We start from the raw sequence: 23,844 nt of genomic DNA, 5'->3' as shown, positions 1-23,844 counted from the left end.
GCTAACTAGTCGTTAAAGTTGAGTTGTCACCTGGCTGAGGCTCTAGGAGTGTAGTGTGTTTATTTTTGTAATTTTTACATGTTACAAACTAAAGGAAACACTAGCCTAACTCTCAACTGCTTTGTGGTTAAGTTACACATAAAAACAAAATCAAGCTAATATTTTAGCACCTAGCTAATTTTTGAAAGAGAAAGGTAGCGCCATCGTTTACAGCGGAAGCCACAACCACTAAGCTAGCTGTTGTTGTAGGTTATACTGATTTTAGTATTCTTTTGTCAAACTGCTGCTAATGTAATATAAATAAAGGTCAACAGACACTGGGTTAAAAAAAAAGAATAAAAAGCTAGCTAGCTAGCTAATGCATTGCTTTAGTAAAACACCAAAATGTTAATACATGTTGCAAAAAGTCAGATAGCTGAAAAATGTCACATTATCTCCTTCAGTGCACAAACACAATAAGATGATGTATGAGGATGAGTGATTGTGCAGCAGGTTTCACTCCTCTCACTGTTTCCACCCACCTACACTGAGGGGTTATGTAATTCAGTACCAACCATTATCTAACAGCGCACACTTCTGCCAGATGGGGCTCCTCGGCGGGCTGGCGGGTATCATCACACAGAGGGCCCGCGTCCCCTCCGCGCCTGTCTCCTCTTCCTGTACCTGGTCCTGGTGACTCGGTGAAGCTCTCTGGGAACCCCTGAGGCTAAAACCTCTCGGTGCGCGGGCACGACATTAGTTCCGGCGGTGCGCGCTCCCGGCGCTGAGTGCAGATCCTCCGCTCTTCACCGGAAAGACTCCCACACACACACCGCCTCAGCGATGCCGCGCCCGAGCAGGGGCTTTCTCCGAGAAACATCTACCTCCGTGGAACGGCCGTAGCCCCCCGTGTGTGTGTGTGTGTAGGTGTGTGTGTGTCCGAGCTGCGGCTTTCTGCAGTGCGATGCTGACAGCATGTTTCCACGTCGAGAAGCTGAGCGCTGTGCAGCATAGAGCGGAGCAACGTGCACACGGACAGGTAGGCTGCTGCTGCTGCAGCTGTCACTGACACACACACACACACACACACACACACACACACACACACACACACATTTATCCAACACTGATCATTTTCAATACAACCCAGCGCGTGGGTGTGTGCGCGTGCAGCTGACCGATGATCCGTCAGGCCCAACAGGTCAGAGTACAGCGGCGGTAAACTTTCCAGCGGTGTGACCCGCTTCTGGTCTGTGGGCAGGGTTTGCTGGTTGTGTTGTGTGTTTTTTTTAGACCCACTCTAAAGCAGTGCGTGGTCACAGAAGAGCCGCGTGTAATCTGCTGCAATACAGTGCAACACCTGCAACAAGTGATGATTATTAAATCAGACATTTTCTAAAAATGACACGTTGAGGGCTAAACCATAGTCTCTGAGGCTGTGTGTGGTCTGTGGACACATCTGTGGTTAGCTGGTTAATAGAGCCATTTTAAAAAAATAGGGACTTATTTATTAATTTGAAGCAATATTTGCCCTTAACTGCACAAAATACTCAGATAATTGCTGTTAATGTGAGGCTGTAAGGCCCCAGCACCAGAGGAGAACTGGATAAATATGGTCTGTGGTTCATCCAGCCACGGACCCAGGTTAAAGCTGGTGGTCTCAGCAGTGGTCTGACCTCCTGGTGAAGCAGTGGAGGAGCCGAGGTACAGGCAGGTGGATCCGTAAGAAGACGGCCAGTTAAAAGAGGCAAAATCCACACAGAGGAATAAATACTAATGCACAACTGGCACCAGAAGAGAGTCGGTGCTGTGCAGTGACTCCTCTGGGACATCCAGTCAATGTTTAAGATTTTAAGTCGATAAGATAACAGCACTGAATCCAGAAAGCAAGCAGTCGAGGCTAACATTAGCTTGCAGGATGCTATTATTAGATATTCTAATATTATGTGATATATATTATAACTCGGCTCCAGTCAGAGTGGAAGGATAGTAACCTGTGTGCTGATCGATCCTTCTTACACCACAGGCTCTGATTTGTGTACATAAAATGAAATGAGGCGTTCCGTCTGGCAGGATAATCTGGTGGTGTGTGTGTGTGTGTGTGTGTGTTGCACCATCAGTTACAAATTTCACAATTTGAGATCCAAGAGAAGGAAATGTGTGAGGATTTTCCTGAAGTGTGTGTGTGGTGCAACCTGATGTCAAACTACCCCAGCCATCACTACGTAATGTTATCAATGCTGTTCTACCACTTATTGGAACATGATGCTATTAAATTATGCCAAAGAATGTCCCTACGAACAATAGACACAGACAGAGTTAGCTGCTGTTGCTGGGATCCTGAGCTGGGTTTAGACCAAAGAGGTGGCTCTGATCTCCTGTAGGAGTGTTAAGTTAAAGCCTCCTCAATGTGAGTGTCTTGACTGTAAGCCTGAGGTTGTGCTGACAGATCGGCCTGTTGATGAAACATGTGGATCTCTGTTGTGTGCGGTGTAATCGTCCTGCTGTTCAGCCCGCTCTCCACCCTTCATCAGGGATCACTGTGACTCTGAAGGTTACAGAGTAAAAGATTGAGCTGTGACACGGACTCAGTGTGAGATGAAATAAAGTTAATCTCACTCTGGTAGATTTCAAGAAGATTATAGGATCAAATGACCGGCCTCCCACTAGCACCGCTTCTCAACCTCCCCCCAAAGACATGAGTCGAGTGACAGAGCTCCAGTAAGGATGGTTGTTTTTTTTTCCTTGCCCGCTCCAGCAGTCAGTCAGAGTCCTGCAGTGCAGAGGAGAGACAGTGATGCCGCCTCAGGCGGGCTGGCACCTCATGTGTCAATGCTTCTGGTCCGAGCCTCCTGTTAGGCTTCATCAAGCCTCCCTGTGCTACCTCATCCTCAGTCTGGAGGAGCATCAAGTCACGATGGACAGGGAGAGCGGTTACCGTGGCAACCGCTGGGCTTCCTCCGCTGCGCCTCTTATCCCTGTGTTGACTGCAGTCCAGAGCTTAGAATGAGAGCGTGAAACCCAACTTTCACCCTCGCTCCACAGCTCCTGTTTGGGATCCGCGCGTTATCAGCCATCATTAATGACAGTCTAAGACTTCACTTCCCATAGACCTCCATGTTAAAGTGACTTCACAGCAGAACCTTACCTCTAACTCAGTAACAGGCCTCAGCTCCACAGTCTTTGCCTATTTTTGCATTAACCAAAAAGAGAGGCAGAGTCAGAAGAGTGCTAGCACACGGATCATGGATTATTACTTATAGTCCGTGCTTTTAACACGTTGTTCTGGTTGAGCCCGGTTCTACCTGTGTTGTTCCCAGCCACAGCAGGCCTGAGAAAACCTGCTGTAAACAACCTGCCAGCACCGAGTCACAAACATGGAGAGCAGGTCGTCGTACGCTGGAATAACAGAAGGTGGTGATGTGTTTGTGTTCAAGATGCAGACACTATTCAGAGGACAAGTTTGTAGGCTGAAAAAAAAATAGGATTTTATGTATATTTATATATATCGATGTCTTAAGGCATGTGTTTCCAGTGATCTGTCACACTGTGTGTTCGTAGCCCCCTTGATCTCTCTGTAGTCCTGTCCCCTTTTGTCCAGTGATAGCAGCTAAACTGGTCAAGGATCATTTCAAAGTCAAGTTCCAAAAGTCTCCAAATGTTAAAAATGACAGCTACATTACTGAGGAGGACAGTTCTCCAAGCACAGAGAGGGTCTGAGTTAATTATTATTCATATTGTTACTCTGCTCATTCATTAGATCTTTCTGCTCCTGTTAATCCTATTATAAAAATGTGCTTAGCTCATGTTACAGCCCACCCACTGTCCATAAATGTACTGCCTAATACCCATATAGAAGCTATATTAGCACTAGCCTGTGTCTTCTGACTGTTGCAGAAACAAGGTGAAATGTCAGTTTTTATATCCATCTCCTGGGCTTTACTGCCTCCCTCCTCCCACATGTGATAAAGAGATCTGCAACACATCTGCTGTGTGTCTTTATAAACAGCATGTAAGATTGTGTAGGTTGCCCTGTTTCTCTTTAAAAATGCCATGTAGGCCATCAGACACCAGGGTGACATCTTTTTATGTGTGTGTGCTTGCTCAAATCAGAACAGTGACTTCTTCCTTTAAGAGTAGAGAAGGCTTCTTCTGTGAAGTACTGGGAAGAAGCTTTCTGCCACCTGGTTAAACATTGTTGTGCTTTTCTCAGCTACATATTTCACCTTAAATCATGCTCCGGCTTTTTATAGCTCTATCTATTTGGGGCGTCTCCAGAATAGTCTTCTTGTCATGGTGCGTGTTATTGAGCTATAGCACTGGCTTGTGTGAGTGTTCTGTCACACAGCTTCCTTTGCTCTGGTACAACATGTCCCTACACTTTAAAAGAGTCTGATGTGCTTCAATCAGCAAGGTCAAGTATTGCACTATGCACCAGGCTACATGTTTGTATCATCATGTCATGCATGCAGCAGAATCTCTGTCCTCCGTTAGCCAGAATGCTACAAAGGCATCCTGGATCCTGCCTTTATGGGCGTGCAGGATGACTGTGATCTTTTTTTCAAGACGGTGGCACGCTGCTTTTTGACTTGGTCCATGTGACCCTTTACATTAAGTACTTCTGAACAGTGAATTCATTTGCTTCCTGTGTCATGCATTGGCTCTCCTCTGGCAAGGTTAGGGTGTCTATTAGAGCGGTGTCCATTCTGGCCCATATTCCTGTCTGCCTGTTTGCATTCTGCTGAGTCAGGAGGCTTTGTGGAAGTCCGTCAACAGCAACTCAGTGAGGCTCTGGGCCAGAGAAGAGGGGCTGCTGCTGGGGAAGCTGCTGCTGTGAATCCGCTCTGAACCTCTCTGGTCTGTTGATGAGTGGAGCCGTTTGTGGAGGAGGTAAAAACTACCTCTGTGTTAACTGGAGGGATGATTGTGGAGCTGCAGGTGGGACACCCACATGCACTGAAATCATTGTTTAATGTGAAGCACCCACATGCACTCAGAAGCTAGTTATGGGAAGATATATGTTTGCTTAATCAGGACATTCCTCCTGTTAGTTTACAGTTCATATGGAGAGGAAAGGAGTGGTCATAATGGAATCTGGTAAAGGGTTGTAGTGACAGGGGTTGTTCCATGATCAGTCCTCCCATATTATAAACACGAGAAGCTCCCATTTTACTTTTCTAATGCTGCTTTAGAACATCAGCATCAAGCTGAGAACACCAACATGTCAGCATTACACAACATTAAGTGGTGGTCAGTGTTTATGCTTTCAATCTGCTTCTGGATGTTAATTAGGATTCCTCCCTGCTGTCTAATGGCCGGTTTACACTGTGCAATTTTGGACTGTCGCAGACGAAATACGACCATTGTAGGAGAATCGCTGAGATATCTTTGGTCGTGGCTCTAAAACGGTGGTCTTACATCGCACTGTGAGGCAGGTTCCTCGACGGCCGTTGCGACCAAAGATAACCTAAGATAAAAATCTAGCGGTGTCAGAAATTTAGGATGACTGTCTCACAGTGTGACAGCTGTCACTCTGCGTCCATGTCCTTCTCCTGCTCGCATGTTGACGTACGTCGTAACCTGTGATCGGCTGCGATTCAGTGAATGGTCATCGTACAATGTGCACGCATCAAACTTATCACATAAATGTGACCATTTTTTTAATACGTAATGTTTTGAGGCTCTTACCATTTCTTAATGCACACAGCATAAACATCAGCAGGTCTCAGGTCACAGCTCTGTGTGGCCTGACAAAAGGGCCTCAGGTGAAACTCAGGTGAATCAAACCTGAAATCGCCTTTTTGGATGACGTTCATAGAGGAATGAGGCCTCTGAACTGGGACGCAGCTGTTCTCTAGGTCCTCCCTGTGCTGCCCACTCTGGAACAGGAGCTTTTGGTGTGTACTGTGGTGTCTGGCAACGGATCCTTTGGGTCCTGGCTGTAGCTTGCAGGGCACAGCCTCTGTGGATGAGGAAGGTTCAGGCTTATCAGCATCATCAGGTTCGGATCTTGAAGAGATTTGAAGCCACATCAGGTTTCGGCATTCGTGTAGTTATGTAGTGGCATGTCTTATCCTGCTGTTAGTAGACACTGTATGACCAGTGTTGTCAAGGTGAGTCTGGTTCTGGGTACCAGTGGAGAATGCAGCCTCAGCTTCATGTCTAACATGTCTAACTCCTATTATTATCAGGGATGTATTCAGGAGTAATGACCTTAATTCAGCACATATTATCCTGGAGTCCTGCTGTGACAGACAAGTTTCTTTCAGGAGGATATTTTCCAGCTAAAACCTGTCAGAGTTATGCTGATATTCTGCTGAAAACATCTGATGCATTTACAGCCTGACATGCTTTATCACTGTGGCAGCTCCTCCGGCACTGTAGCATGATGTCATCGCAGATTACAGTCTGTGGATCGTATCCTTGAGAGTCGGCACACGCTGCAGCCTCAAGTGGGTTAACGTCTGGCGGCTCCATAGCATTGGACCCTTCCTCCCATCCATCCTCATGCTCTCTCTCTTTCTCTCTCTCTCTCTCTTCCTTCTCCTCCCACTCACGTTTCCCTACAGCGGGCTGTTGCAGTAAGGCAGCATCATGGAGGCTGGATGTGTGGTTGCCACGGTGATTGAGAATGCTGCCTCAGGACCCCAGGGAGAACCAGGAAGTAGTGACGTCCTTGAGGGGTGAGTTACTCCTTTTTTTTCCTCCCCCCTCCATGTTTCATGTCAGCTGATCTGAGTTATGTAAATCCATATACATGTGCGCCTAAAGGAAGTGTGTGTTTTTTGTAGCGTATATAATTAAAAGCAGGACCTCAGTGTATTTCTCACTGGCATACACTGTTTACATAATTCTTGTGTGTCGGCGTGGGTCACATGAATTACATTGTGTGTCTGTCCTGATCTCATCATGGTGACAAATCCAAGCCCTGTCCCACTCTCTCTCTTTCTCTCTCTCTCTTTCCCTCTCTCTCCCTCTCTCTCCACTCTTTGTTGCTTAAAAGTTGAGCTGAATGGACCTCACCCATCACTCCCGAATACACTGAGCCACATTTCAATTGAAGGTTTTGTTAAGATCTCCCTTGTGGGTGGATTGCCTTTATGACTCTCTGAATAGACCAGCTCTTTTTCCCCTTAGTGCATACAAAAGACACCACATTTGACCCCACAGAAGATGCAGACATACACCTGTGTGAAGGATGAGTAAGAGCAGATGTGTTTTCCCATGTTTTATTGATTAAACTAAGGCATCACACTATTAAAAAAAACAAACATATTTTTTGTGCCATGCTGGTGCAATGTCATGATTTGAGCCCTAGCTACATATGAATTTCCCTCACTTGCTCCCTCTGGAGTATTTTTTAAAAAACTACAAGCCTTAATTGAAAACCTCTTGAAAGTCTCCACAGTTGGCATCCTGCATGTGTTATGGTTCATTTTATGTAAATTTCTATCCCATGTCTTCCTGCAGTGACGTGCCACCCTCTGCCGACCTGGAAAAAGACGATGCCTTACCTCAAGCAACCAACAGTAATCCTCTAGAAGAAAAACAGCCACAGGAGACATCCACTGCCATGGTACGTGCCCACACACACACAACTCTGACTCATCACTTATACAAGAAAAAACACACACACACACACACACACACCAACAGCCATGTTGCCCTACTTCCATGAGGCTCTGTAGGTGATTCACACCATGATGGCAGACACGTGAGAGTCAGCTGTCACAGTCAGTAATGTGTTAACATGCAAATTTCATCATCAGAGGACTTCTCACCTGCAGGTGAGGTGGTGTGTTTGGTAACTGCAGGGGTAAAGGAGTAATGACACACACACACACACACACAATGTCATCCTCACTCACTGTTTTGACATAATTAACTTTCAAAATAAGAGTTAAGTAAGCATGAGCTTCATACATGCTATAGTGGGCAGATAAAGGCTTCCTGCAGGCCCAAAAGCTACCTAGTTTAAGGGTTTTAATGTTGACAAGTTGACTGATTTAATTTGGAATAGATAGATTAAGATTAATAGCACAACATACAGAGCTGTTGCATAATATAGCCTTGCATAAATATACACAGCACGACACAAAACAGCATAAATACATAACAATCAATTTAAGATGTAACCCTGCATAACATAACAAGCATTAAAAACATCAGCAAAATAGCAAAACCTAATGTTAGCATAGCATAGAATGCTAATATTGCCAGAGTATTCTATGATGTGGAAATGTAAAACAGTGGTCTACAGAAAGCTAACATTGGGTAGCATGATATAACAGCAAAAGTATTGTTAGTGTAGCGCAATGTATCCTAGCATAAGTAACATGTAACCTAACTTACACAGAATTAGAGCACAGTATAAAACCATCACATATTATTTAGCATTGCTTAAAAACCAACATTGCTAGAATTAAACATAGCATACATATAACATAATATAACACTTTAGGCTAGCCAAGTGTATCATGACACACATAAAACACATGTAACATAAAGTCATTGCTTGACATTGTCCTTGTGCTGCACCACCCCTGTTTTATGTGATCCTTGTAATTACCATTGACTGTAAATGTTGCTCCATCCGGTGGCTGACTGACACTTATCGATGTCTGCTTTCTTTGCTTTGTAGGCGAGGACTGATGACATCACCGAGCAGGCGGCCGAGCCCCTCCTGCGCTCCTGCGTCAGCACAGCCAGCATGAAGGTCAAGAACATGAAGAAGTAGGTGTTCCTCGTGACAGCGTCGCTGCTATTATAGGCTATAAACCAGGGCTCTTATCCAGGCCAGTGAAATGACGACCTATAAAGTGACGGCTGCGATGGCTGGCCTTGTTCTCATGCACAGGCCTCCTCGTTCCCTTCATCACACGGTCCACGTGTTTTGAATACTGATGAGCTGCTGTTGTGTTGTGTGTGTTTTTTTTTTTTTTAGGCTGACGTTCCCCAGAGGTCACTTCCCCAGACTGGCAGAGTGTGCCCATTTCCACTATGAGACTGTTGATTTTGGCAATGTTCAGGTGAGCTGAAAAAAAACCTGCACGCTGTGACTTCAGCAGCACAGAGCTGCTATGTTTAGTAATTGTGTCTCTGGCTCAGGTTCAGTGGCCATTTTGGTCAGCTGCTCCAGAAATGCATCTTTCCTGAAACACAGTGTGGCAGCTGAATCAATATCCCTGTCTGTCTCTTTCAGGACAGTCCACCTTCATTACTGTAGATCTTTTTTCCTGAAATGTCAAATCAGAGACAAACAGCTGCTTCTGTTGTGAGAATATTGGGTTACACTTTAATATAGGTCCAGCTGCTATAATATGGATTACAAATAAATCATTGTGTCATCACAATACACTGATTAAGCCTCCAGCAGGTATATAATGACATTTTAAATGCGCCGTCTGTGGTGAGACTTAGTAGGGAAGGAGTCTGCTGATGCTACTCATTATATGGAAGAATTATGGCAGTACCAGCTCTGGACATTTACAGGCTCGTGTTGAAAAATATTTACAGAAAACATCCACAATTTCAAGATGGTGGTCCATCATTGATAGTTAGACTTAATGGCTACATGTAGCAGAGCCAAAAGTTCCACAGTGCAGCTCTAACTTATTTCATCCATATTAGCAGAGTGGGTCTGCTGTTTGGTCTTGTCTGAAATATCTATTAGTCTGCTTTGCTTGCTTACAGGTTAAACTGTAACTGTGGATGTGGATTTTTAGGGTGTGTCCATACTGCAGTGTGAACGCTGCCATCTTGTAGCCTGGTGCATTCGGTGTCTGGTGCAGAGTAGAGATTACAATGCAGCACAAACATAAAAACATCCAGATGAACCAAAACAGGGTGTGACGTGGGAGAGATGCACCCCTAAGATACACATCATGGTTTTATAGCAGGTTGTGCTGCATGTTAACAAGTAGGAAATAAGGAGGAGGCAAACATGGAGCAGATTTCTGTGAGTGTCAGATGAAGTGTTTTTCTTTGAAACCTTCTAGTTGTAAATGTTTAATATTAATGCTGGAGTCACTACTTAAATGTAATGATTGAATTACTTTTATAGGCCAATTAATAATTTAGACATATAGATATTTATTGAGAGACTTTGTTCTCAGCAGTGATAATGAAAAGCACCCGTGGCTGCTCAGTCATGTGTGGTCATGCTTGTAGCTGCCTGGTTAACCCTGGTCCAGTTCTGTGTGCTTGCCAGCAGAGGGCATCAGTCACCTCTGCTGCGACTAGAACCCTTCTGTTTAATTTTAGCACACACACGCGCGCCCACACACACACACACACACACTCTTACTGTTCTTACATGACCATTAATGTGCTACAGTGTGGTGGGCTGGAGGGGAATATAATCCCAGGATGCTCTCGCTCTGTTGGGTAAATGTCCTGCTCTGGTTGCCATGACAGCGAAGACTCCAGCAATAAGGAAGCAGCAGCAGCAGCAGAACAGTGTCTGTGACCTTGAAAAGCTCCACAAGGAGACAAAAGGCAGAGCTGAGGAGATGCTGACACTAATGGCTGCACTGCTCACAGAGATACAAACATGCAGCGTCACTGATGAAGGTTTTTGTGGCTGTCTGAGGCTTCTGATCAGGTCTTTGCCGAGTATCACAAGGACGGCAGACAGCCTCCGTCTGCAGCCTGATCCCTGTCTAGATTAGCTCCAGTCTCGCCTTGTGTGTGGAATGAATGAGAATTGTTTTGGAATGATGAAGGCGCCGTCTGGTTAGATGTCTCATGCTACCGTGTGATGGATGAGCTTGAGTGCTCGCCGGTTGAGCCCATTTATTGGCACACTCCCCCCTCTTTGTCACCGGAGAAAGGAGAGCGGTTAAGAAAGAGTGAGGGGGAGGGTGACGGAGACAGGAGGAGGAGGGGGAGGGGGAGGGGGACGTAGATCGAATGAGGGAGGCAGGGAGAGGGGGGGGCAAGGCGCACGGTGGGCAGCATCCTTTTTTCATATCTCCTGCTTTGAATGGATCATGAGCCCGTAAACATTGGAATCACTGTACAGGAGTTTTTAAGCACGGGACGGAAAACAGGCACTATGAGGAGCGGCGTTTAAACTCTGGGAAGGTTTGCTGTGCTGGAGGAGCTCAGTGAGGTCCAGGACTGCGGCTGCACACAAAGACTGAGCCACTTCCTCCTGCTGCGGATGGATATCTGAGAATCCTTAGAGGCAGGTAACATGAACATGTGGATGACTATGCACTGATTTCCACTGGTATTTGTGAATTAATAACATGTCAGAGGTTTGTTTTGGAGCCAGAGGTCGAGGTGTGGGCTGTGTTCAGCTTTAAGGTGTGAGCATCACACAAAGCAAATGTTAGCTTCAATGAAAACTTTCAAATTTCTCCAGTTTTTCTGTATATAACCCCGCGTCCCATCATGCCTCTGGTTTTCTGGGTTTGAACTTAATTTAGCTGTTTGTTTCTGACTCTATTATGGTGACTTATCTTGCGCTGTTTGTCAGTCTGACTCTGTGTTACTGTTAAGCAGTAACTAGGTCGCTGTGTGTTGTGTAACTGTGTATTCTGGATGAGTTGCTAACAGATATAAATAACCAGAACTTCCCTCGGCTTCAAGGCCTTTGAAGTCCCTCCTGTAGAAATGTCTGTCGACATATTCCCACACTCCTGTGTGGCTTTCATCTTCTTCAGATTTTTTTGTGGGGCGCAAATGAAATGTTGGTGAAAAGAAACAAAAAAAAATCTGCAACGCCTTCCCAGCTTTGACATCGCAGCAGCTAATCTATTATACATCTCATACTGCAGTGAGGAATAAAAGTCATGGTGGCAGAGGAAATAAACTCATTCATGAGTGCTTCATATGAAGAGTCTTTCTCTGAATGCTTTTCAGCTATGAGTCCTTGTTAAAGGCTTTTATACTCCACTACTGATCATGTTTTTACTATTTAATGGACATCTGGATCTGGACATGATGTTCTTCGTGTATGCTGGGTCAAATACAGAAAGGTTGTTGTACGATACTCATTCATTATTTACTAGAGTTCCCCTCTATCTATCTTCCCTTTTTTCCTCTTTTACTGCAGTTGGCCTTGGCAGAGGGGCCGAGCGAAGGACTGAAGGCTGGTCTGGAGTCCAAAGAGCTGGTCTTCCTGGTCCAGGTCACTTGCCAGGTAACATTAAATATGCCTGAGAGATATTTTCATCACACCGCGGCTTAAGAATTTGCATGCACACAGACACATGGTTTTACATTGTAAAACACAAACATGTAATCAAAGTTGATGCAATTACAACACAAGCAAAACAAAACAATGGCACAAATGACAGTGGGCATGTTTCTAGGGGACCCCTAAAAGAGACGGACGTGGCCGGGACACACATGCTGAGAAACACTTCGATTTTTTTCTTAGTTACTGAAGTCAGATATTCATCAGAAGGAGTTGAGAAATTTCATTTGAACACCTTCATCATGTGATTCCTTAGCCTCCTGCTAATCATTAGGACAGGCAGGTTCATCACTTTTTGGGGTTCCCTTAGAAACATTTCCTTTGTGAGGACTGAAGATGTTTTACCTGATCGTATTACCTACATTTTGATCCTTGTAACCACAGGAATAGCTTTGTACAGGTGACCTTTAGTGTCTCATATTCCCTCCATCAGGGTCGAAACTGGCTAGTAACGAGATCCTATGAAGACTTCCGTGTTCTAGACAAACACCTGCACTTGTGCATCTATGACCGCCGTTACTCCCAGCTCACCGAGCTGCCTCGACACAACACGTTAAAGGACACCGTGGAGGTATCATCATCAATGATCACAGATCAATCATGATTTATCTGATAATCAAACTGTGTGACGTTTGTAAGTGTTAAAGTTTTGTCTCCTTTCAGACTGTAACCACGATGTTGGCCACCTACCTGTCCCGCTTCTCAGCCATCGCTGATAACAAGATCAACTGTGGTCCAGTTCTAACATGGATGGAGGTATCAGTGCTTCTTGTTTGCTCACATTACTGTAGGGTGATTGATAAGTTCATGGCCTGAGGTAGATAGGTAGAGTACCTTATAAGAAACCTAGCACATCATTGTTCAGCATACATTTTACACTTGTATTGAGAAGTTGAAGAGTGGTCTAGGCACAGTTTTTGTTCATCTCGGACACTCCTTGCACAGGCAGAGTCAGTCTATCATCTCTGCTGTTTGAGTAACACTTTTTATTTTTAGATCGACAACAAGGGCAACCATCTGCTGGTGTCTGAAGAAGCCTCCATCAATGTCCCTGCCATCGCTGCTGCCCACGTCACCAAACGGTACACAGCCCAGGCCACAGACGAGTTAACCTTCGAGGTAAATCATTATTATATAAGACATGTAAAAAAATGTTTTACTGGATGTTTCATGGCTGCGATCAGACTCTCATCATCACTGTCTTTCCATCCAGGTGGGGGACATTGTGTCAGTCATCGACATGCCTCCTAAAGAAGAAGGCACAGGCTGGTGGAGAGGGAAGCATGGCTTTCAGGTAAAAATGCTGCAATATGAAGTGATTTTATCCAGCAAGGTGATACTGTGCCCAGGTTTAGCTCCATTCAGTCTGCTGTCCCTTTAATGACGGCCTCTTTATTCCTCCATTGCTTTTTATTGTCTGATCTGCTTTTGCTCCCTGACATATCGTAGCTTCTGTGAAACTAGCAGATTCTGAACAAGCTGCTCCTCCATTTTTGTGTTTACCAAGAAGCTGCAAGAAGGCAGTGTGATCCAGAAAAAAAAGAGGTGTCATTGGAAACAATGAAAACTTGTGCTGGAGCCGCAGCCAGTCCAGTGTAGACCGCAGACTGGCTTGTAGCTCCTGGGAGTTGATACTCCTCCTATTTGTCCATCTTTAATATTGCATGAGTTTCACCCTGTATTTTTAAAATCATTCTCAATGTTTGGCACAACAATGCAAACAAGCCCTTTTAAGCCTGAGGCAGCTCTCATGTTTCCTGACCTACTTCTGCACCTTCACCCCATACCAGTCTGCTGCAGCGTTAAACGCCAGCCGCCAGCGCTTTGAACCTCCACTTATCTCCTCCTCAGTCTGCTCAGCCTCTCTCCTTTCTCTTTCTGCAGGTTGGTTTCTTCCCCTGCGACTGTGTGGAGCTGATAAATGACAAGATTCCCCCCAGTGTTCAAAGCTCAGTGCCAAAGCCAGGTACTTTCCACTGTGCGTCAGTGATGATTTATTTAAGACTTGCTCCCAGGATGTGAGTCGGACGGATTTACCATGGCTGTTCTGTCTGTCTCTGTGTTGTCTTAATCAGTGTGTAAGAAGCATGGAAAGCTGGTAACGTTCCTTAGGACTTTTATGAAGTCTCGACCTCCACCGCAAAAGCTCCGGCAGCGCGGCATCCTCCGAGAACGAGTGTTTGGCTGTGACCTGGGGGAACACCTGCACAACTCAGGACACGAGGGTAAAATATCCCCACAGTGTTACTTCTTATTTTTATGTGATTTTTACCTGCTGGCAGTGAACATTTTCAATGAGTCTTAATCCCAAAGTGAGAACTGCACTGTGAATGTTCTCTTTGTAAAACTTTATGTCCTGTTGGTATTAAGTTTTAAACATGCCTTTCATCCATCTATGCACAGTCACACCAGCAACCATAAAGAGTCACATGACTTCTATGGTTTGCAAAAATAACTGTGTAAAGTGTAAATGAAAACCGAGTACCTCAGGGGTGCTTAAGGGTCACAAGATTATGACCATTTAACACTGTGGAATGAATGAATGAGTGGAAACGTACAGAGAGTTTAGTGACATCATGAATGGTACATCATCAAACCACACATTTCCTGCAATTTTACTATTTGCCCTAGAACTCCACTAACAATGTTTACTTCTAAAAGATGTTTTTATACCCAATCATGTGACTGACCTACATAATTAACCTCATTTGTTGTGAGACTACCTTGATTTCTTGCATCCCGGCTAATTAATTATCTTGAATCTTACTCTTACATTTAGGGGTGGAAAATTTGTATTTTCTTTAAATATATCTATATATATAAGGGCTCTTTCTATCATTATTATTATTATTAGTCATGTTGCACTTTAAAGTCTGGTGACAGACCCACGACATTACTCTTTTTAATTAAATAAATGTTTTGCAAAGCATTGCATCCTGTTTTGATTAATTTAAGAAATAAAAAATGTCTGGGCCCCTTTTGTTTTGATGAATGCCAAATTTAGTTTGCAACTTACTGTACATCCTTCCCTGTCCTATTGTCCTATGTGCGTCATTTATCCAAAGAACATGTCGCAGATGTAGTTGTAAGAAATGCAGCAGATGATACAGTCAAAGTCAAAATATTTGATGAAATAAATGATTATTAATAATAATAAAAATAATTTGAATTCTATTTTTCAGTCTTACTTGAATGAAAGGTCATTGCTGATGTCTGTTGTCTCATGCAGTCCCACAGGTTGTTAAGAGCTGTGCTGAGTTCATACAGAAACATGGAGTGGTAGATGGAATCTACAGACTCTCTGGGATCTCTTCCAACATCCAGAAACTGAGGTTTGCTCCTGTTTTTTTTGCATAAATCTTAAATCAGTCTAAAAACCAAAACATTTGCCTCAGGTTGAGCAGCAGCAGCAGACTCCTGCCAAACATTTAAAAGCTTCTTCAAACATCCTGAGCGATGCGGGGCTCCAGATGTGTGTTTTAATATGGACTGAGTGAGTGAGTTGTTGGTTTCAGTGTAGGTCTGTTTCAGATTTGGACACAGTGATTGAAATTATACAGACAACGTTAACAGAACAACTGTGATTCCAGAGCCCACTACAGACAGCTGCTGTCTGAGTGTCATTTTTGAGTTCCTTCTGAAAACCATCAAATACAATTAGTTTCAAGCTGTGCAGCTGTAACAGTCTCCTTGTCTATTTTATGCTTGCTGGGAGGATTTTGTGAAACAAACCCCTGATGGTGTCTGACAGCCAATCAAAAGGATTGGGGCAAAAATGAATGTCACTTAAAATATGATGCATAAAAAGGTGTTGATGGGGTTTTCTGTCAATAATCAGAATCTAATCGGGGCCGACCATGTATATTTGTTATTTTTTAAGACTAATAATGTGGATTCTGGCAGGGAAACTAAAAAATCTCCATGTTTTTGTGTTGCCATCCTGGCAGATGGGAAATAGGATGACTCCCACTCTGTTCTCCTTTTTTCTGTCTTGTTGTAGGCACGAGTTTGACTCCGAGCAGATCCCAGACTTGAGCAGAGACGTCTTCAGACAGGATATCCACTCGGTGGGCTCCCTCTGCAAGCTGTACTTCAGGGAGCTGCCCAACCCTCTGCTTACCTACCAGCTCTACGACAGATTCTCAGTAAGGACCAGAGCTGAAGTGTGCAGGGCAGAAACGGGAGCTGGCATTGTGTCAGAAAACAAATCTGCATGTGACATATTTTCAGTTTCTTTGTGATAACGAAAAAATAAATGAAATAGTTCATTTTAAAGTGCTGCTCAAAATGGGGTCATTGAATTAAGATGAGCTTTCTAGGAACAGCAGGGGATGCTAAAACTGTCTAGCAGATTAAGCAGAGCTGAAACACTGGCTGCACTGAATACAAAAAAAAAAGCGAGAGGGGAGCAGGGATGCTAAGGTAACTCCCTCTGCTGTCATTATCAGCCTCACAGTGCATTTTATTCTTTGTCTCTTTGCAGGAAGCCGTGTCTGCAGCCACAGACGAGGAGAGGCTGGTCAAAATCCACAATGTCATCCAGCAGCTTCCTCCTCCACATTACAGGTCAGCCTCAAGGCTCACTGCTGCACCCTGCTGGCTCCAGGGAGAAATGGGATTTCTTGTAAAAATAAGACACAACTTCAGATACTTCTCTGATGTCTGATGCTATTACTAGTTTTGGCTCCATGTGCTCCTCCTGTCCTATGCCGCTACATGAGCAACAGTTTAAGTTGTTATTTTTCTGCAGGACTCTGGAGTTCCTCATGAGACACCTCTCCCACCTGGCCACCTTCAGCTCCACCACCAACATGCACACCAAAAACCTCGCCATTGTTTGGGCCCCTAACCTCCTCAGGTGACTATCACTGCACTGTTTGCATGGCTAATTCATCCTCTAGCCTTTCTGTGACAGTGAACTGGGGCATGTCTCAGTGGTCCAAAGCAGTGAAATAGGTCGTGATGTTCTGTAACTGTCTGTGTTTCAGATCCAAACAGATCGAGTCAGCCTGCTTCAGCGGCACAGCGGCCTTCATGGAGGTGCGCATCCAGTCGGTGGTGGTGGAATACATCCTCAACAACACAGAGACCCTCTTCAGCTCGAAGCTCAATGCCATTATAAGGGAAAGCACTGGTATGCCCATTCTTTGTGTAGATCTGTAAAAGAAAATAGACATAAAAATGCATCTCTAACATACTTTTCTTAACTTCAGGCAACAACACCTTATCCAGACCCAAGTCCCTGATGGTCTCTTCCCCGTCCACTAAACTGCTGTCTCTAGAGGAGGCTCAGGCCCGCACTCAGGCGCAGCTGGGCTCCCCAGCTACCACACCCTGCCTCACACACAGCGACTACATCGAGGTCGGGGAGGGACCTGGAGCTTTGCTCGGCAAGTTCCACACGGTCATTGAGCTCCCGATGGAGAGGTAGGCCTGCAGAGCGCCACAGCAGACATCCTTTTTTTTTTAGATTCTGCTGGTTTTAAGTCTTCTTCTTCTTTGTGAAAATAGTTTGTCAAAATGTCATGATTTTAGGGTTAGACTGGGTTAAGATGTTTTTCATTGTCACACATGCAATCAAGGACAGCAGAGCAGTAGAAAATCTGACAATTCCTTCATTTTTTTGTTGTTTCTGGCTAAATGCTTTACATTTGGAGATTTTCCTAAACAAAGCATGGAATTCAATCCTGTCATTGGGTTTTGGGATTCAGAGGGTTAAACTAGGTCTGCCACAAATATTTACTTTGCTTGATAAAGATGTGTTTTTTAGCATTGCATGATATTTAGTGCACGGATATCAGAGATTTGAATATAATGAATGATCTGGTATTTTTTTTTCTTTCCTTCTACAAGTCCTTAAAGATGATTTGTGTCTGTGTTGCAGTGGTAAGCGGCCTCCTGTTAAGGCTAAGAAGTCTCCTGTCGGGAACTGGCTCTCCTTTTTCCACCTGGGCAAGTCCCACTCTGTGTCTAAGCGTAAACTGAAGAGGCACCCCAGTGAGCCTAACGAGATAAAGAGCATTGCACTGCCAGGTCAGCTTCAACGCAGCCCAAGAAAAAATCCAGTACCTGCCTGAACCTCTACTTTTTTTAAGCTTCTTTTTCTACTCTAAGCTCTTCCCCTAGTCTTAAATTTGGATGTGATGTTGCCATAATCTATTTATTTTATCCTTTGCAGGTGGAAGAGGAGATAGTGGCACACTGCGCTCCACCAAAAGTGAAGAATCTCTCACATCTTTGCACAATTTAGAAGGTAAATATTCATTTAAAAGCCCACTGTGCACACATAGAAAAGCTCCCAGTATAAATTTTTTTTTTTTTTCAATTTCAGGGGAACCTCCAAATTACCGTCCCCTCAGACCTCGTTCAACCAGTGAGGCCATTTCTGCCATCAGTAGAGATGATTTACATTATGCTGAAAGCAAAGAAGACCGCAGAACCCACCCACTAAAAGAGAGTCATAATGGTGCTGATCGCGTTCATGCTGCAGTGTGCACTTCACCGCCTCACCAGGAGGACGATCTGGACCTTTTCCCGCCGGCTGCAGGCATCTCTTCATTGGACTTTGACCCCATGTCTTTTCAGTGCAGCCCACTCTCAGCAACACCCAGGCCACAGCACAGCAAAGATGGAAATAAATGGAGGAAAGGCGTAGGGTGCTCCAGTGAGTCAGAGCCCATCTCCTCCCCCAACAACAACATCAGCCATTCAGAGTCCCCAGATATGAGCCCAGTCCTCGGTAAAGGTGGGAAGAAGGTTACCGCCAAGCAGCTCTCACCCAAACTCAGGAAGAAATCGTTTAAGACGCAGGCAGATGTTCAATCTGCCTCTGTGCCCTCTTCATATCCCCGTGTGGATCAGTGTGGCGCTCCAGCAGCAGATGGAAAAGACCTGAGAGCAGCCTATCAGCACAGCAGCCCACTCAGCACAACGAGCCAGGCGTCAGCCATGACGGACCTCAGTCACTCTGCACAGAACCTGCCCGATCCAGGTCAGTGCCACTACTCTTTAACCACCGCTTTATTTATATATCCATAGCTAGTGTTTATTTAAATAGGAATTCACTTTTTAGGTTCTTATGAAAGCTTTTGTGTCTTGTCCCATCATGTCTTACCATAGCTTTGTTTGTCCTGTCATACTGTAGTGTTGTTTGTCTTATCCCTCCCCAGGAACAGATAGACTTATGAGTTCAGTGTCTGTTCTCCCTCGCCACCCTCCCTTGACGAGTGCTGCACGCAAGTTGGCTTTGGCGCTGGCCGAATCTGCCCAGAAGGCCAGCAGCGGCTCCCAAAGAAGACCCAACATCCCATCGCACCCTCTACAGAGACAGGAAGCATCTCACGTCCAAGACAGACTGCCCCGGCCCTCCATTCTGGATCTCAAAGTGTATCCTCAGGAGTACTGCGGCCCTCACGTCTCATCTGTTTCCCAGTGGCAAACATCCACACACGGCCCTGTGGAGACCCACCGCTACCCTCATCCTGTTCATTTACCGCCTTCACACCTCTGCTCAGAGCCACAACAGGTCACTGACGGACAGGACAGCATGTGCAATTTCACCCCCAATGTCAGCCCACTGGGGTCCGGGAGTTTTGACGAGGGCAGCACAGACAGGAAGGACCGCATGGAAGAAAAAGAGCTCAGAGATGACACCCAAGAGGAGCACACCTATCAGAGTGTTGGCGTTTCAACGCCCACTCAGCCTGTCTGCTCAGCTCAGAGCCCATCAACTCCTCCTGTATACGTCAACACAGACTCTATCAATGTGTTTAATTTCCGTGCTGTTCTGGCAGAGACCTCCATGCCTGCCTCTGTTGAGGAGGTCTTTCCACGTCCATTACAGCCCTTTTCAGCCCATCACTTCAGCCCGGAGGAGGACAGACCTGTTGGCATGATTGAGGATGTCTACAGTAATCATCATCATCATCATCACCATCATCATCACCTTCCAGTTCAGGCAGGACGGATGCCTGCATCTCGCTGCCCTCGGCCTGACGCTCTGCCTCCTCACCTGTCTGGACCAAAGAGCTTGTACAGGCAGTCCTCTGAAAGCCGCTACAGCTCTTTAGGTTTAAGACACCCTTTGTCACCTCAATACAGACGTTACTGTAGGGATGAGCACCTTATCAGACAACAGAGCCAGTGGCAGAGGTCTGATGAGAGAGGGCATCCGGCCATCCGGAGGGCTCGCTCCTTCCATGCCCCTCAGGTTAGTCACTACGAATTGGCAGAGGCAGAAGTCCTGCCCCCTGACACCATGTTTTATGTCGAGCAATCAACAAGCCAGGAAGTACCCTATCAGAGGCTGATCCAGACCGGCCTCCACCCTGTAAGACAGTTTGAGAACACACACACCGACTACCACTACAACCCTTACTCAGATATGAACCCAGCAGATGGCTCACGTTATTATGTAGAGCCATACCGACAAAGTGGCATCCAACACAATCAGTCTTACACCATGAGTTCCACCAGAGACAGTGGACAATCAGATTACTACAACTACTCTCCACACCGTGTCCCTCCAGTCAACAGAGAGCTCTACATAGAAAGCAGGGACACTGTTGTTTACAAGGCAAGAGACGCAGAGCTCTTCGAACAAATCGTTTATCAACCAGTCAAGCAGGAGAGACATAAAAACACATATCCAGCTGTGTCTCCCTGTGAGAGTCCTGTCTCACCAACGGACATGAGAAACAGAGACATAATGCACACCAGAAGTAAGTCAGACCCCGGAAACGCCTGCCTCCTCTCTGCTGACAGAGTGGAAAGCCAAAATGTTGTTGTTACATCACCAACCTCCCCAAAGTCACTGCAGGCTGACCCCGAGGTCACCAGGCAGCTGTGTGGTCACCGCCCGAGTGCAGAATCAGGGCCATCCAGACGGATTCAAATCAAAGAGAGATCCTCGCAGCAGCCGCTGCTTCGCAAAGTCCCCTCACTCCCAGAAAGAGGCTGTGCCAACCTAAAGAACATGGAGCACAATGACAGAGGTCACACACGGGTTCATGACCAGGATCGATTAATGATGACCGGCGCTGTCAACAGCTACTCCGGATTTGTGAAGCCCGGCATACTTAGGAGACCCGGGCGGTCACAGAGCACCAGAGAAAACCGTCACTGTTATCGGTACCAAGCCAAATCCTCCATGGATCCTGAACATCTGGGATCCTTCCCTTCTCAGCTAAACAGAAGGACTCAGAGCACTAAAGTCAGACCCACACAATATGACCACATGGAGGGGTATTACGCAGCGCCCAGACCTAAACCCACTAGATCCGGCAAAGCTGTGGGAGGATATTTGCCTGGCCAGGGCTGCATGTCTCCCCGCGGGCACAGACTGCTGTCCAAGGCTCTGGGTCATGATGCTTTTTATCACTCTGCACTGAGATCAGAGGCCGGAGTCTACGAGTGAGTCTGACCACCGGTCTTTGTCTGATTCCACATCGGGGCCAAAGGAACTGCACTTTATCCTCAGCCAGACCAACAGACTGTTGCTTAGAGAGTGTCTGTTTTAACCTTCAGGAGCTGCTAGTGTGAAGTGAGGCTGCCACTGGGGATCATGCTGTCGGCGTCACCGGTTATTCCACAACGTGCTTCTGGGGACGCTGAAAGGGAACAAATGAATCATATGCAAATATTGTCTTAAATTTAAGGATCAGAAAGTAACAGTGAGAAGCATGTTTGAGGACAAAATGGCTGACTTGTTTTATTTAATGTCTAACATTACAAAGGATGACAAGGTAATTTAAGAGATTTTATTAATATGATTTTAAAGTTAAGGAATGTCTATAAAATAACATTCATTTTAAATGTACATTTGTATAAATAACACACAGCTAACATGTGGCCAACGTACTGTACATTTTGTTTTCTATTCTAGTCTGCTCAGACTCCAACAAGCACTTTTGAGGATAACTGTGTATGGAACACATTGTCTTAACGTGGTGTACATGAAGCCTCTTGATATACAACATACAGTATATATATATATTTTTTTTCATGGAAGAAATCAGCTTGCTCTGAATCATTGTTTAATGCTAAAATAGCACTTTCTTGGTGAGGACGGTGGGGTAAACAGACGATAACCTCATGGTTTCTAACTTTTCACATTTTGCTTTCTCACACATTGTATACATGCAGTTTTAAAAAAGATTGCTATGATTTCTGTTAAGGTCAAAAGCTACCGTGGCAAAATATACCAGACATAAATGCAAATCTTTTCAGTTAGGTGGAAAATTGTATTTTGTATTTGCATTGTTGTTTTGTCACAAGAATTCCTTTTTCCTCTTTATAAGGAACTTTTAACAATGTGGTGTTTTACATGAAATATGAAAGATGTTGTTTTATTCATTTAAAATGCTATTTCAGATCTAAACATGTAGATCAGGATATTCTGTTAAGACATGTTATTTTAGTGAGTCAAAAAATAAAGATATATTATCAATGGTTAAAGTTTGCCGGATTCTTATTCTAGAAAAGATAATTTATAACTTTAAGTTATTTAATTTATTTAAGACTTTAAGATCTACTCGAATTATATCTGTTCTACAAATTTGATTATCGTTTGTCTAACTTTTTACAATCACTTATATTCCTTAACTTTTGCAGAAAACCTATGCCTCGCTTTAGAATTTTATATATTTTAATGAGACTGTTCTGTTCGGTTTCTGGCTGATGAGGCAGCTGGAAAACACCAGCACAGCCTGCACCGTCAGTGGGCACAGCCCGAGTCTGTTACATCCTCATGAATCCTCTGGCCTGTTGAAAAACCCTGTTTGCCTCTCAGACTGACCCCTTTCCCGACAACCACAAATTAAGAGTGAGTTTTCAACCAGTTTGTCAGCTGGTGCCACAGATTGTCTGGAAACAGAGGTTAAAGTTCTGAGAGAGGATTTTTAGGCTCATAATGAAGTTATGTGAGCCAGGATGTCTTTTTTTAAATATCATTATGCTGCAGTATTTCACAGGACTTCAAATAGGTTTATAATAGATGTGGTTTTGCAGATACCATAAACTCAGCATGTACCAAAACGAGATGACCATTAGTGGACCTTTAGTAAAAATATGAAGACTCTTAATGAATGTATTCAAACATAAAGTTAAAAACAAATGAATAAAACAAAACAAATGTTTATTGTGTGATGAAGGATTTAATCTTATAAGCAGCAAGTCTTGTGAGTTTCAGCACACAGAACAAGTAGTACTGCTAATTTAGGGATTTAATATGTTTGTTGTTACTCAGTGGGTGGACTATATTTCATCCATTCAGTATTTAGTCTTCGTCATCTGATCATTAATATTTTTCGAGCTCTCAGACAGACAGAATATCTGTTTTTATCCAAGACTGAAGAAAAATATTAGAGAAAAATCACAAAATAATTGATTTAATTGTCACCTCAGATCCTTTATCAGGATTGACCTAGGTGATTGACATCAGAAATTGTCTTGATGTTTAAATTGACTTGACCCTCTGCTACTTTAAGACTTCTCGCAGCGCTGTAGTTGCGTGTTCTCCCCACCAGGTGGCACTGTAGCACTGCAGTATTGGCAAAATCTCTTCCTGCATTCAGGGGAGATCACAGACTTTGATTGGCTTCTCAGACATCTCAGATCTGCTCAGAAACACTGCAGAACATCCTGACTATTTTATTGTTTGT

The 23,844-nt window shown here is 44.6% G+C and overlaps 1 protein-coding gene across 1 annotated transcript; it reads left to right on the top strand.

Annotated features, from left to right (window-relative positions):
• Positions 1–595: 595 nt before the first annotated feature.
• arhgap32a (Rho GTPase activating protein 32a) lies at positions 596–22,598 on the top strand. Its single transcript, XM_028420516.1, has 22 exons — positions 596–1,018; positions 6,549–6,662; positions 7,450–7,555; positions 8,621–8,712; positions 8,924–9,008; positions 12,041–12,127; positions 12,618–12,755; positions 12,848–12,940; positions 13,181–13,303; positions 13,398–13,478; positions 14,069–14,150; positions 14,260–14,409; positions 15,414–15,516; positions 16,185–16,329; positions 16,668–16,750; positions 16,935–17,042; positions 17,173–17,318; positions 17,398–17,611; positions 18,069–18,217; positions 18,363–18,437; positions 18,516–19,175; positions 19,354–22,598. Exons 2-22 carry the CDS (start codon positions 6,574–6,576, stop codon positions 21,597–21,599), a joined length of 5,055 nt encoding a protein of 1,684 aa, XP_028276317.1. The 5' UTR covers positions 596–1,018; positions 6,549–6,573; the 3' UTR covers positions 21,600–22,598.
• Positions 22,599–23,844: the final 1,246 nt, after the last annotated feature.

The sequence above is a fragment of the Parambassis ranga genome, chromosome 13 (assembly GCF_900634625.1).
Source record: "Parambassis ranga chromosome 13, fParRan2.1, whole genome shotgun sequence".
NCBI classification, from domain to species: domain Eukaryota; kingdom Metazoa; phylum Chordata; class Actinopteri; family Ambassidae; genus Parambassis; species Parambassis ranga.
The sequence above is the reverse complement of the archived record's forward strand: the minus strand, read 5'-3'. Positions and strand labels throughout refer to the sequence as shown.